The sequence below is a fragment of the Musca vetustissima genome, unplaced genomic scaffold, assembly GCF_032173495.1.
Source record: "Musca vetustissima isolate MV318-11 ecotype Yass unplaced genomic scaffold, APGP_CSIRO_Mvet_v1 utg17137, whole genome shotgun sequence".
NCBI lineage: Eukaryota > Metazoa > Arthropoda > Insecta > Diptera > Muscidae > Musca > Musca vetustissima.
The window spans coordinates 178,797-194,012 of NW_026880094.1; the positions used below are offsets into that span (position 1 = coordinate 178,797).

General features: G+C 38.2%; 3 protein-coding genes across 3 annotated transcripts; 1 reads left to right on the forward strand and 2 right to left on the reverse strand.

The window, feature by feature from the left end:
* Positions 1-1,561: 1,561 nt before the first annotated feature.
* LOC133325450 (uncharacterized) lies at positions 1,562-4,384 on the reverse strand. Its single transcript, XM_061534214.1, is given in 2 exon segments — positions 1,562-1,639; positions 1,697-4,384. Coding segments are annotated over 2 exon segments (2,766 nt in total).
* Positions 4,385-6,388: 2,004 nt separating this feature from the next.
* On the forward strand, positions 6,389-8,323 carry LOC133325446 (dynactin subunit 4). Its single transcript, XM_061534209.1, has 6 exons — positions 6,389-6,525; positions 6,614-6,759; positions 6,820-6,974; positions 7,044-7,361; positions 7,421-8,045; positions 8,113-8,323. Exons 1-6 carry the CDS (start codon positions 6,397-6,399, stop codon positions 8,321-8,323), a joined length of 1,584 nt encoding a protein of 527 aa, XP_061390193.1. The 5' UTR covers positions 6,389-6,396.
* Positions 8,324-9,693: 1,370 nt separating this feature from the next.
* LOC133325451 (IWS1-like protein) lies at positions 9,694-12,305 on the reverse strand. The gene is made up of 5 exons (XM_061534215.1): positions 12,287-12,305; positions 10,974-12,113; positions 10,740-10,911; positions 10,304-10,667; positions 9,694-10,231 (listed from the first exon to the last, which is right to left on the reverse strand). The coding sequence occupies exons 1-5, from the start codon at positions 12,303-12,305 to the stop codon at positions 9,695-9,697; spliced, it is 2,232 nt and encodes a 743-aa protein (XP_061390199.1). The 3' UTR covers position 9,694.
* Positions 12,306-15,216: the final 2,911 nt, after the last annotated feature.

Here is a 15,216-nt window from a genome sequence, read left to right on the forward strand (position 1 = left end):
ACAAAGTTTAACGAATGTGCTTTTTAACGGCGTAAATATGGCAATGAAGTGTTTCAAAAGACTTTGGGGTGTTAAATGGGGGGGCTATTGGGAATAACGGTAATATTAATATTCGATTTAAAAAAGAACTAAATTATATTTGGAAATATAAAGAAATATATTGACAAATGAACAGTGGTGGTCTCAAAATTAGCTGCTCATTACTTGTATATAAAAGTTGTAAATATTAAAAAATTTTAATAGAGAAATTCTTTTATAAAAAAAAACAGTAAAGAAAGTAGTAAAATCGGACTGGGCCGACTATATGATACCCTTCACCACATTGGGTATATTCTACATAGTCATGAAATTGAACGAAGGATATATAAGAACTTTGGTGTACCATTTACCTTAAATCGGACGGAATTGTATATGGGAGCTATGTATATCTAAATCTGAACCGAATTTCACGAAACTTAACACACATTATTCCAGACTTAATTCAATACGCTGTGCCAAATTTCGTGGAAATCGAAAGATATTTATGGACTTTGGCGCACCATTTACCTTAAATCGGACGAAAATATATATGGGAGCTATATCTAAATCTGAACCGATTTTCACCAAACATAACACAAATTTCGTGCATATCGAAAGATATATAGAGACTTTAAATCGGACGAAAATGAAAATGAGCTATATCTAAATCTGAACCGATATTCACGAAACTTTAAACACATCATTCCAGACTATAGCCGGACCTATTAGAAAGTCTTTATAGCTATCTTCAAAATCAGCCAAAACATGTTCAGATGGTGTCAACTAATTAGAGAGTAGCCATCATTATCAAATCTGACCTCTATTGGCAGCGGCATCTTTATATAAGGCCTATGCCAGTAGATTGCACTCAGAATTCTTCAAAACATGGACACAGCTGACAATTTTCAGGAAGTTTTTATAATCTAAGAGAAATTGGAAGACTCTAACAGAAGTTGTACGATTAAATCTTCCTGAACTCCTATGGCAATGAAGAAGGTGAACTAGACGTAGGTACAGCAACCAGGTGCAAAAGAAAACGTACCCTTCGTCTTTCATGTACCGTCAGTGGCGAAAAAGGATTGTGGGAAGACCACCATCGTGAAGGCGAAATTTTTACATATTGACAAGTCTTCACAACAACCTTTAAAATCTCATCAAGATGGTCTCAGATAAATAGATAATAACAGTTAATCTGATGCCTATGGGAGGCAATACCTCTATATAGGGTCTATGTCAGTCGGCTGCATAAGGGCGACTTCAGAACATGGACCTAATGGAATGTTCTCTGTCAGGACGTTTTTTTTAATCTATGAGAAACCGGTATTTCAATCCTATATAGGATATTGAAATCTATCTATAATAATTTCATTCCACTAGTTTCATTTTCATATCAATTTTATTGTAATACTGGTAAAAAAATAATGTAACTCGTATCAAAATATGTTTAAAAATAATTATGAAATTAACAAAAAGAACGGCAATCACCAAAATCAACAGAATTTAAGTACAGACAAAAAATATAAAGACAAAAACATATTTGGAATTATGGATGTTTATTTTCCTTGTTACGGGATAATGAAGTGGAGCCGGCCGTGGATGCCCTGGAAGTCAATCGACCAGTCTAAGGAAAAAAAACAAGTTAACAAAAATGTTGTAAACAAAATTCAATTACACATACCGGCTTAACTGTGGCAGTATTGCTTGCTGTTTTTAAACCTGTTTTCGAACTTAGTCTGGAACTGGAGGATGTTGAAAGCCGTGATGATGATGATGTGGACAAACGTGACGATGTGCTTGAAGTCCTGCCACTTGTGCCTGACGAACCAGCAGTGGTATTTAATCTCGATTTTAATGGTGATTTAGCTTTAAACTCTGATATGGTACGTCTTTTTAGGTTTGATGTTGTAGCCGTCGTCGACGACGTAGCAGTTGTTTTAGCATTCGGAGTGGCAGAGAGATAAGAATATCTTGGTTTTTGCAATGTTCCACCAGTAGAACGTTTCATGGGTGATGTAAATAGAGAGGGTGTTGAACATGCATTGGGATAACCAGCCGCCACACCCAATGCCGATGAACGTCCACTTGCCATGGGTGTGGTGGGAATTTTCAATTTCAAACGCGAATTATTATGGCCATCATCGGACATATTACCTCCATTGTCTGGTGTTGGGGGTGATGTTTTCAGCATTGGTGCCACCTTCTTAACGGGTATGGTAGCTTTCAGGGGTCCTGATGATTTCATAATAGATTCGGTAGTTTGAGATTTATTTTTCTTCTTAAGATCTGGTTTAAACGATTGAAGATTATTTGTGGGTGGCATTGGTCGGACAATGGCCTTTTGTTGTTGTCCCTCAATGTGGGTGTCCAATGTTTGGCTGCAAATTAAATTTTTTTTAAAATTGTATTCGAAAGAATTTCTTTTTAAGATTTTTATATTCTCTTGAGTTTTAACTTACCCAACACCAGTCCTCCTCATACCCACAGTGGCCGTGTATGGTGTACCACTCGAATAGGAATTACGGCGTACCATGCGTCCAGGTGTTTTAAATTCTGGTGTCTTAAATTCCTCGGATTCCGCCGCCGCCACCTCCTTTGGTGGTGGTGTGGTTGTCACTGGCGGAGAATCATCCATGATGCTGTGCTGTCTCTGTAATCCCTTGGGGGTCGGTGGATGTACAATTTGTACTATTTTCACTTTATCGTGCAGCGACAGTGATTGCGACCTTCTACGATGAGGATTGGACGGTGCTCCAGAAATATTTATTTCAGGCGAATCATCGAGCGATGAACGTTCCATATAACTGGATGTCATGGCGGCTTTTTGTTTTGCCGACACCGTCCCACCACCACATATTGAGTTATTGTGATGGCTGTTTGCAGCAGGCATAACCACAATAAAAGTAGGATTTGGTTGACTGCCCTGCTGGCCATCTCCAGAATTGTTATGGATAAGGAGTTTACTCAACTGTTCGACGATATCGTTGACATCATGTTGCAATGTAGTTTCACCACCACCATCGCCATCTGAATATTGTGGTGAAGGTGGATCAATTTCAGGAAGATTCAAATCTTGTTTATCTTCTGCACTTTCACCATCATAGGTGGCCGATGAACTAACCATGCAATTGGGCATTTCGGAAACCAGTGGTTGATTGGCCAGTTCATCGCCAGCGGAATTCTCTTGTAAATCCAGATCGAATGTACCCTGTCGCTTCATCGGTTGTGGTTCTGGAACAGTAAGACTGTGTTTTTCTTGCATTACCTGACTCTCCAAAGTCTGTGACGTGGTCAAGGCACTGCTCAGCGACTCCAATAGAGATGATGCCTGCATTTGCTTGCCATTTGCTACCAAATCGCCGCTGTTCAACAATGTCTTTAAATCGCAAATAAGTGAATTTATTTCCTGATTATTGTTGTTTGTCTCCTCCTCACGTTTGGATTTCAACTTTGATTTAATGGCCTCCAAATCAAGACGTGGTGATGATTTTGTGGCGGCATTATTTTTAATTGAAACATCGTTATTTTTCTCCTCTCTGGGCGGTGTCACATTATGTGTCACCGGGGATTCCAATTCACTCAACATTGGAATTTTCAACATTTCCAAATCGGCCTCGAAGTTTTTATCAGCATCTATCAAAGCCGGTGGCTCTTCGGCCATAATATCGTCATCGACAAATTTTAATGGGGATTCAGCAGCCAATGAATATTCACACAAATATGGAGTTTTATTGAGACCCGATGACACCGGCGTGCCCATTCCATCCCCAAACTCATCCACCGAATTCCTTCGAGCAATGGGCGAATTAAATGCCGCATTGGTTACACTTAATTTCAATAACCGCTTTCGATATTCCATTGCTTTTTTCTGCTTAGCTGCCGATGACATTTCAGCACTATCACCAGGTGTGGAATCCGTATCGGTGCCCGATTGAAATTTATCCAACATTGTAACAGGCGGACTTTCTAATTCCAAATCAAATTCCTTCAACTTACTACCCACCGTGGCTTCCTCGGATTCAGCAGTACCACATTCCAATAGATTTTCATTGCTTAAACACAAGAGGTTGCCCAGTTTAACCTCCACCGATGGCGTTTTTGTGCAAAGCCTAGCCTTAAGGCAGGCCTCTCGTTCCACAATATCAAACGGATCATTCTGGCAATCGGCCAATTTTTCCACAATATCAAATGGATTATTGTCGAGGCTAGTACGTTTATCTGCATGTGGCGGGGAAACAAAATGCAGCAGTGTCGAAAGATTCTCATTTGTAGCGGACGGAGATATTTCATTTTTATTGTCAGTCTTCTCAGAGGGAGTATTTTCTTCCAAGCTTAAATCTATTAAATTAGCACAGTCAATATCACACATTTTATAGTTGTCCGTTTAGTTAGAAATAAATAGTCTTATTTTATAGAAATTAGTTAAATTGTTTCTTCACAAAAAAGTCTTTAGTTTAAGACATTTGTATAGAAACTTCTTCGATTGTCGTCCTTCGAGTATTTGTTGTTATTTAGTTAAGCGGTACTTTCAAATTTTTACCTGAGAATAGTGGTTTGATTACCTGTCATTCAAATAGGGGGAAGAGACCGAAAAAGTAATGCCACAGCGGCAACGGAATGTGGAATAAAGTGATACCATATTGTGAACGGTTTTGTAAACGATGGGCAACACCGTTTACAAGAGGCAGTTGTGTTTCTGTACTTATTGCCAACAATTCCGACCACCAACTACCCCAAAATACTCGGGGTCACATTCGACGGAACAACTCTAGTTTAGTAAAAACGATCAAATTTTTCTGAAATTTTTTTCAGAGGTAGGTATTTTTACCCTAATTATGGGGATATGTTTTTTTTTGGGGACGTACCCGGTTACCCGGTTATTTACCCGGAAGTTCGCGTACGGGTACCCGGTTATATCCGGTTCTACGGATCCGGTTAATATAATATGGGTATCATTTTAAAGGTTATAAAAATACCATTGAGTGGTAATATGATGAGGTTATCTCAAACCATTTTGGGGATATAGTCAAAAAACTGGGTTTTGGTCCCCGATTTTTTTGAAAAACTCCCTAAAAGTCGAACTTGGGTCCATTATAGTCCCTCTCCAAACAGGATCCAAATGATAGACCACATTTGCCCTTTCCAAAATGGTGCGATATGTGGCTGTATCTGTTGTGGATCAAAAGATATGGGCCTTAGAATATGATATGGGCCTGATACCCATATTATATTAACCGGATCCGTAGAACCGGATATAACCGGGTACCCGTACCCGAACTTCCGGGTCAAATAACCGGGTAGCCGGGTACGTCCCCCAAGAAAAAAAGATATCCCCATAATTAGGGTAAAAATACCTACCTCTGGAAAATTTTTCAGAAAAATCTGATCGTTTTTACTAAACTAGAGTTAAGCCCATTCGACAGTATGTTCAAATAGTCCGCACAAACCACAGCTATTTGCGATAAGTTGAAAAGTTGGTACAAGGTCCTCAAGATGCTTGCCGGCAGCACTTGGGCGCAGATAAGGAAACCTTGTTGACCTCTTACAAAGTGAAAGTTATAATTTCTACCCAAAATCCAGTAAGGAATGCTATGGAATTAAAAACAAAAAACACACATACACAAAATATGTACTTTGATTTGATAGGCCATCTGTCAAATTTTTCCATATAATATTTCACATGGTTGGCAACATTGCACATCGAATTCTAGTAGAAATTACGCACTTTGACAGTTAATCGAGACATCAACTGCTCTAAGTGGACTACCTCATGACACAATGAATAGGTAGTCCATTTAGAGCAGCTGATGTCTTGATTAACTGTCAAAGTGGTCAATTTTACTTGAATGCGATGTGCAATGCTGCCAAATTTTTGAAATATTATAAGAAAAAATTTGACAGATAATCGAGACAAAAAAAATGTTTTTGTTTTGATACATCACCTTATCATTGCATCATGGACTACCTATTCATTGTGCCATGGTATTAACGTAGCATAACGACAACAAAACAGAAAAAAGTGCTACCAAGTTAAGAAATAAGCATATGTTCTGACCAGTGTTGCCATAATGTAAAATTAAGCAAGTCCCAGAAGGTACCAAAAATATAAATTTATATTGTCAGAAGAAGTAGTCTATTGACGCGAATATTATAGTCCATATAACCTCCAGGATATGGCTAAAGATTACGAACCTGCAAATTAATTAAATTCTTAAACAAACTAAATAAGACTGCAATATGTTTTCCGCTTACTGAATAAATCCCCAATTGTTGTGGGCAATGACGCAAATTGGCAACCCTGCTTCTGATATCATTTATATTGCATAGATTTTGCAATATCCAGAGATTTGCTGCAAAATTTCCAACCGAAATCAAATAACCATGGCAAATTTTATGCAGGATAGCGTTGTAAAATATGCCTGTTCCTGCGGCATACTGAATCCAATTAGCAAGTTATTTTTCTGTCGTCATTGTCCTAAGCTAAGGTGTGGTTTTTGTGTCTGCCACGAAGTGAGTAATCAAAAAAACTTGTCCATCATCTAATATTGAAAAAAATGAAAGTTCGTTCTAATAAAACTTAACTCCATATTTGGTGCAGGTGGATTCCAATTTTTGTTCCAATTGCTTAGAGAATATACCCTCATCGGAGGCGCGTAACAAAAAGAACTGCTGTGCCAATTGTTTCAATTGTCCATGTTGTCATCATACTCTGTCGGCCAGGGCCACCACGGTGATTGTCCAAAAGTGGGTAATAATTAAAATCAGAAATACCATAGAAATATAATTTTTGTTTCGATTTTTTAGAAAGCCCGATGAGGCCGCCAAGGAAGGCGAGTCAGCTGCTGGCTCCGAAACTAAACCGGACCCATCAAAGGTCATTACCAAGAAAATGTATTATTTGTCTTGTTTGGCTTGCAGATGGACCTCAAGGGATGTGGGTATACCCGATCAATCTGTGGGTAAGTAAATAAGGGGATAAAATATTAAAAAATATGTTAATAAAATTTGTATTTCCCTTGTATATTTAGCTACCGGTTCCTGGCCTGATAACGAGTGTGCCTATCAAACCCGTTTCAATGCCTTGGCCGAGTATTATCAGGCAGTTGTGCAACAGGATAAACAAGAACGCCAAGAGTATTTGCGTCGCAAAACTCCCAAGACTCATAAATTCCCCAGTTTAACTGATCGCACCGGCCTCACGGTATCGATTATAAGACGTCAAATGGGTTGGTCGGATAAAAATACTCAAAAAGCTAAACCGGTTAATATAGCTCCAGCTCAGAACACCGAAGATGTGGGCCAATTGCCAGAAAGTATTTTTACGCAAAAAATCAATTTGAGGAATAGTAAGTAGCTCGGTTACTATTTGTTAACAACAGTGATTTATCAAAATTCTATTTTCCAGTCACCACGGTCAAGCAGCGTCACAATCAACCATGCGAACAACCATTTACCATTAACAAGCTGTATCCCCAAAGACGTGGCCTTTGGATTAAGCGGTCTTTGCGTTGTCGTGAATGTGAACATAATGTCATTAAACCGGAATATCACCCAACTTCGGTGAAATATCGTATACAATTATTTGCCAGCTATCATGTTCCGGATGTATTGCTGGTCAGATGTGAACAGCCATTGAAGGCCGGTCAACCCAATACAGTTATTTTGAAATTAAGCAATCCAACTCTACATGATATGGAAATAAATATTGTGGAACTGCCCACGGAAGAAGATGAATTAAAAATGATTGAGGAATTTAAACGTACTTGCACCTTGAAGGACACCTCATTGACAGCAGCCACTGCCATGGATTCATTGAAATCTCTAACAGGTTCTCCCAGTCTTACTGGTACTGGAAGTTTGACAAACACTTCATTGGTTCGTCAGACATCTATACTCGAAGAGCCAAGAGTTGTAAAACTTAAGGTCAATAGCAAACTGCAGCCACCGGAGGCCAGTTTTATTTTGAATTTAAGAGATGATTCCAAGGAATTTGATGATGAGCCACAAACATCAACAAAAGTCGAACCAGAGTGAGTGAATTAAACTGTAATTTGTAACTACAATTTTTTTACTAAAACCCTTTTTTTTGTTTTTCAGATTTATTGTATCACGTAAATCGAATAAGGTTTATTTGCGCTTGAAATTCATTCCTGATGAGGATTTAAAATCGGGCAATGATGTCTTTGTTGGTTTCAATATGCTCTACACTTATGTAAATACTGTAACAAATACTCCCGAGAAAAAGGAACCAACAACTCATGTATTAAATTGTCGCATCTATGTTAAAGTGGGTTCTATTGAGGCCTGAGGCTAAGTATTTTGATTTGTCGTAGAAGAAAAATAAGTCTTAAAATGTATTTTACATTTATGTATCGAAGTAATTACTTAATTCTATAACATTTTCCTTTTGTGTGTTTGCTTTATATTTATTTATGCTTTGAAAATAAATACTAATGAATTAAAATCCTATGAAAGTTGTATTTTTGCAGGTTTGAGAGAAATATAAATGGAAAAAATTATCTTTAAAGAAAAACGACTGCTGTTTCGAGTCCTTACAAATATGTCTTATTCTGCATTCCAACTGTTTTGGTACTTAACAAATATTCTTTAATATTTCATGTCTAGTTTGGACCTCAAAAATATTTCTCAATAAAGACTCCATTCTGTTTGGGTCCTTCAATATATTTTTATACTAATTTTAGATCCTTTAAAAATCCACGGTTTTGCCGGAAAAATAATCTTTGGGTCCTTTAAAAATCCACGGTTTTGCCTGAAAAATAATCTTCCCTAACTTTGGGTCCTTTAAAAATCCACGCTTATGCCTGAAAACTGTGCTTCCCTAATTTTGGGTCCTTTAAAAATCCACGCTAATGCCTGAAAAATATTTTCCCCCAATTTTTGGTCCTTTAATATATTCTTTAAAACATCCCCGCCATTTTTTTGTCCTTGAAGCATCCACGTCTACTTTTGGGCCCTTGAAAAGATCCTTTAAAACATCCACACCTACTTTTAGGTCCTTGAAAAGATGCTTTAAAACATCCACGCCTACTTTTGGGTCCTTGAAAATATGCTTTAAAACATCCACGCCTACTTTTGGGTCCTTGAAAAGATCCTTTAAAACATCCACGACTTCCTTTGGGTCCCTGAAAAAATATTCTTTAAAAAATCCACGGCCACTTTTGGGTCCCTGAAAAAATATTCTTTAAAAAATCCAAGCCTGTTTAGGTCCCTGAAAAAATATTTTTTTAAAAAATCCAAGCCTTTTTAGGTCCCTGAAAAAATATTCTTTAAAAAAATCCGCGCCTGTGTAGGTCCCATACTGGTGTTAATAACAACAAACAATTATGTATATATTTATATAGCTTTTGTTTTCTTTTATTTATGTAAATATATTTGCTACAAGTTATAAATACGATGGTTTCTTAAAAAAAATAAAAAAAAAAGGAAAAAGGATTTCAAATCAAAAAGGAAATTTTGCGAAAAATTAAAAGAAAAAGTACAAGAAAATTGTATTCTATCATATGACAAAAGGAAACAAATTAAATTAAATCTAATAGTGGCTGGCTTTAAAATTATTAAAAAAATGTAAATTAAATGGATATCCCTAATCTCACACTCGTCGTCGACAGAGTCTCTCTCTATACTGCAACTCCCCAATGTCCCCCCGACGTCCTTCCTCTTACAAGGCCATTTTACGACCTTCAATGGAAATTTCAACAGCACGACGACTACTGGCTTTCAATCGTTTTTGATCCAAGAATTTTTTCATGTGTTTCTCAAAACGATTTGGTTTACGTTTGGTCGATGTTGAAATCTCACCCTCCACCGTTGATTTAGGGCGATTTACATATTCTTTTTCCGAAGGACGAGGTACTCGGGCTCTGGCAACCCAACCAGGATCACCAGGACGCAGTGTATTCTCTTCCTCTGCCTTGGCGAATGCAGAATTAATACCTTTCTTTTTCTTGGAAGTTGAGGGTTCTGGTTCGGGGGTTTTCTTACGCTGCCTGATTGTGACACGATCACGTTCTTGACGTTCCTCCTTAGACAAGGCTCTAAAATCTGTTGTTAGATTGAAGATTGGTCTTGCCCATTCGGATATTAAACGACCAGCACGATCACGATTGGTTTTAGTTTCTTTAGGATGCTTATATAAATACATAACGGCCTTGCCAATGCCGGATTGTTTTAGATAACTTTTATCAATTGGCGGGAACTAAAAAATGGAGAGTAACAAGAAATTATAACTTATTTTAACAACGATGCTAAATAACAATCCAATACTCACATCTCCTAATAAACGAAGAATGCTTTCACGAATCTGTATACAGGGTAAACTCTTATTGGGCAATGGTGCTAGCCAATCAGTCAGTACATTTAGAATATTATGTTCCATAAAGGCCAATTGCAGATCCTTTTTAATGAGCTGTGACATGACCGTCTTAAGCATGGAAATTTTCTTTGTTGCCGGTTTACCCTGCATATTCAATTGGCGATCTTCGTCGGAGGCATTTTTCATACTCATAATAAGCTGATCAATAAGATCGTCATTGTCATTGATTAGATCAATGTCACGTTTACGGCGTTTGGTACGTTTCTCTTCCTTTTTACGCAATAACATGGCATCGAAGTCAGAGATGAAATTGTCGTTTCTGGAAAAAGAAAATTAAAATCAAATAAAAAAATAAAATTATGATGAACCACGTAATTATATTCCAACATACTCTCTGTCCCTATCAAGGGGAATGTTTTCATCGTCTGAACTATCGCCCATTTTTTGGGCACCACCCTGAGCACCACCGCCTTCTTCCTCTAGTTTATCTTCGTCCTCGTCTTCATTGTCAGTATCTGTGATTTTTGTTTTCTTCTTTTTCGTGGAAACGGGACCATCTTCTCCTGTAAATAGGACAGAATCGAATGAGTATTTAAGATCGCTTTATAGTAAATCTAAAACTTACCTTCCGAATCACTTAGAACCGCCCGCTTTTGTGCCTTCTTTCCCTTGCTTGTTGGCGATTCTGATCCACTGCGAGATCTGGATCTCGAACGAGAACGTGATCTAGATCTGGAGACTGAACGTGACCTGCTGCCAGATTTACTACGCGAGCGTGAACGAGAACGGGAAACACTTCGAGAACGTGAACGGGATCCGGAACGAGATCGTCGAGATGCGGACCTTGATCGGCGAGAGCCACTTCGTGAACGAGATCTGGATCCAGATCTACTGCGACTTCTGCGTGAGCCGGAACGTGAACGCCTGGATCCGCTGCGTGAGCGACGAGATCCACTACGTGATCTGGAACGTGAGCCTGATTTAGAACGACTGCGTGAACGAGAGCCAGAACCGGATCTAGATCGTCTGGAACCGGAGCGTGACCTTCTCGATCCAGAGCGAGATCTCCTCGAACCGGAACGAGATCTCCTGGAACCTGATCGAGATCTTCTGGAGCCTGAGCGTGACCTTCTTGAACCTGAGCGTGATCTTCTTGAACCCGATCGCGATCTGGAACGGGAACGTGACCTTTTCGAACCAGAGCGAGATCTTCTCGATCCAGATCGAGATCTTCTAGATCCTGAACGTGATCGTCTTGATCCCGAACGTGACCGTGACCTTGATTTGGCTGAACCTGATCTGGAACGACTGCGTGATCTGCTACCGGAACGACTCCGTCTTGAACCACTTCTAGAACGCCGTGAACCAGATCGACTGCGACGCGAACCAGAACGGCTACGTCGAGATCCACTACGTGAACGTCTACCCGCAGAGCCGCTAGCAGAGCGAGATCTGCTGCGACTTTTCGACCGGGATCGACTGCGACTTTTACGTTCATTATTTACAGGACTACCGCTACGACTGCGGCTTCTTGAATGTTCTCTTTCGGCTGACTCATCCAGCTGTTTGCCATCCTCTGCCGTGGTGTTTGGTGAGCGTGATCTTGAGCGTGATTTACTCGATCTTGTTTGTCCGGAAGTGTTGGCGTCACCTTCGACAGAGGCAGATCTGCTGCGACTTCGAGATTTTCTTTCTTTTCCAGCTAAAGGTGATGCCGGTGCCTTATCCGTTTCGGTAGGATTCTGTTGTTCGTCTTCATTGTGGCCTTGAAAAAACAAAAGAAAATACATAGGAAATATAAATAAAACATTAAAACATAACCTCAATGAGGAATGATGCTCTGCCACCATCAAAATAACAGCAATAGTTAATCGAACACAAAAAGGTTTATATTTCTAATGCCAGCTAGGTTTCTCCATTCATATCCCCGGCACTTACCATTCTCTACCGAAGGCATATTTGCTACAATAACTATTATCTACTAGTGCCGGAAAAACCGGATTCAATTCGAATGTTCAAGAAATTCTTTAGATTTTTTCTTATTTTTCCACAATTTTACGATTTGTTAAACGCGTCTTACATCAATCGTTTCGTTTTTCATTTATAAAATGCTTGTTCTTGCTACCAACAAGGCAGTGCTGCAAATGCAATGGTTACCTGTAGTTGAACTCGTATTTGTGTGTGTGTTGGGTTAGTGACTAACGTAACGTAAACATATTGTACGTCTGTATTTATAATGCAGGGATGGAAAGCGGTGTATATGGACATTTTCAATGCATGTGTTTTATGGATATATTTTGTTTGTTTTTTTTTTTAAATTTAATTGTATATAAATTATTTAATTAAATTATTATTATTTAATTTAATGTATATTTTTGATACATTCTTATTATTAACAAATTATTACCTAGAAGTAATTCGCTTATGACACAAGCCTAATTGAGTGGATTGGCGGAATGCTGAGAATCAGATTGTATGAGAACTTCAAAATTCATTTGCACGACGTATAAATAATTCATTGCTGTCATTAAGGAAGATAAGAGATCAATCTCACAAGTCACTGCGGGATTCGTTCTCTCACATCCAATTGGCACTTCAATGCTGTTTTATGTAAAGATGAGACAGAAATAGAGACAATCAGGGATCTACTACATGTCAGGATAAACACAATAGACCAATGGACTTATGCAACGATACCACGATGGCGTACGAGGAAATCGACGCTGAAAACACGGTTACCAAAGTCACACCTTACTGTAAACAGAGGCCGTCAGTTATAGATAGAATGATATAGATGCAAGTATACACGAAGGGAAAAGGTGTTTTAAACAGTTTTTGGAATCCCCGCTGCCAATTTCGGTATCCTAACTATGTTCAATGAGGCACTGAACGGGAAGAAATGTAGGTGCGCAATTTGCTATTATCATTGATATGTCGATCAATGCTCCGGTAAAATCAGTTGCGAATTACTGATTTTTGAGGATCTAAATTGGTTCTTACTTCTATGTCCAATAATCTTTCCATTGTTTTCAATAGGTAGAAAAAGAGTTATCGGGCTGTAGTCCTTAGGAAGCGTGTTGCTGGGCTTTCCCGCTTTGGTACTAAAAAAACACTTTTACTTGCCTCCACAAGCCTTAAAGATTTTCTTTATGACGTTTAAGGCTCGTTCTGCTGCAACGCAGGTATAATGCCGTCTGACCCAGGATATTTGAAAGGTGTTTTTTGTCCATACCTTACAGTTTTGGATAGGTAATTAGACCATTTATGTAAGATTTTGATTCCTTGATCCACAACACCGGCCGAGTTTTTTTCCTAGTGTAGGTAATTGGATAAGAATTCTCATAGCAACTCAGGAGATTATTTGTCAACGTCACTGATCGTACGGAGGTCGTAACGACTCTTGATTCCTGATGCTGTTCCAGCTTTAAAACTGTTCCAATTTGTTCTCCTAGGGTTCCTTTAAATTTCTGCTTTACTCCGTTATTGGAATAAGCGAATAATACAACTTGGGTTTAATTCCGAAGGTCTCCGCTAACTATAGGCTGAGTGTATATATTTAATTTAATTTTTATTCAACAATAACATGCATACAAAGCCTTCGGGCCGAATAAAATGATAGATTATGATCGGTTCAGATTTAGATATAGCTCCCATATATGTTTTCGTACGATTTAATGTGAATGCTGCACCAAAGTTCCTATATATCTTTCGATTTACACGAAATTTGGTATAGCGTACTGAAATAAGTCTAGAATGATGAATGTGAAGTTTCGTGAAAATCAGTACAGATTTAGATATACCTCCCATATATAGTTTCGCCCGATTTTAGGTAAGTGGTACCCCAAAGTTCCTGCAAATCATTTAATTTGCACGAATTTTGGCATAGCGTACTAAATTAAGTCTAGAATGATGTGTGCTAAGTTTCGTGAAAATCGGTTCAGATTTAGATATAGCTCTCATATATATTTTCGTCTGATGTTAGGTAAATAGTACACAAAAGTCCCTATATATCCTTCGATTTGCACGAAATTTGGCATGACATACTGAATTCAACCTGGAGTGATTTATGCCAATCGGTTCAGATTTAGATATAACTCTCACATCTACATATATATTCGTCCGATTTTACATAAATGGTTGTTCGAGAGAACATTGACATGGATACATATGTACAATATACATACCCAAGTGGTGAAGGGTATCATATAGTCGACTCAGTCCGACTTTACAACTTTCCTCACTGGTTTATTCTGAATCCTCATGTGGTAGCAAATCTTTTTAACAAATAGTCGACAAATAACGGTAACCTTATTATTGAGTGTGTTGGGGAGATCGGGCACCTCATTTTAATCAAATTGGCAGTAATTTGGTATCATGTCATAGGCCGCCATTTTCGAAGATCCCGAAAGATTATAGCAATTTTAATAGTCCCCCTCATGGATGTTTTTTTTTTTTGTTATTGCCTTGTCATCCCTGGAACTCAAAAAAGTAGCCATAAACAAAACCACTATTGCTGTAAAAGTAATCGATAATCAAACCTAATATATGTTATTTTTTCACAGAAAATTTGCGAAAAATTTGTTGCTTAGTATTCAATATTAGAAAAAAAAAGAAAAACTAAAATGTAAATACAAATTGTGGAACAATTAAAAAAATTACAATTTTACTAACATAACACAAAACGAGAAAAAACAACATCATTTTCTCGAACGACAAGAAATTTGCAGCAGTTTCGTTTGTGTTTCGTCAACCAAAAGAAATTTTCTTTGTTGTGAAATTGGATAGATATTTCTTCGGTGTGTAGATTTTCCTTTTCGACAAACACACAGAGGACAAACAATAGGAAAATCTAACAACTAGGCAAGATG

What these genes read in the sequence shown, in the direction of transcription:
- LOC133325446 (XM_061534209.1), top strand. Translation starts at nt 6,397, where the DNA reads ATGGCAAATTTTATGCAGGATAGCGTTGTAAAATATGCCTGTTCCTGC. An exon ending in TATACCCGATCAATCTGTGG is followed by an intron (nt 6,975 to 7,043) that starts GTAAGTAAATAA and finishes TTGTATATTTAG; the next exon opens with CTACCGGTTCCTGGCCTGAT. An exon ending in TCAACAAAAGTCGAACCAGA is followed by an intron (nt 8,046 to 8,112) that starts GTGAGTGAATTA and finishes TTTGTTTTTCAG; the next exon opens with ATTTATTGTATCACGTAAAT.
- LOC133325451 (XM_061534215.1), bottom strand. An exon ending in CCCCTTGATAGGGACAGAGA is followed by an intron (nt 10,668 to 10,739) that starts GTATGTTGGAAT and finishes TTCTTTTTCCAG; the next exon opens with AAACGACAATTTCATCTCTG. An exon ending in TTCTTCGTTTATTAGGAGAT is followed by an intron (nt 10,232 to 10,303) that starts GTGAGTATTGGA and finishes TCCATTTTTTAG; the next exon opens with TTCCCGCCAATTGATAAAAG.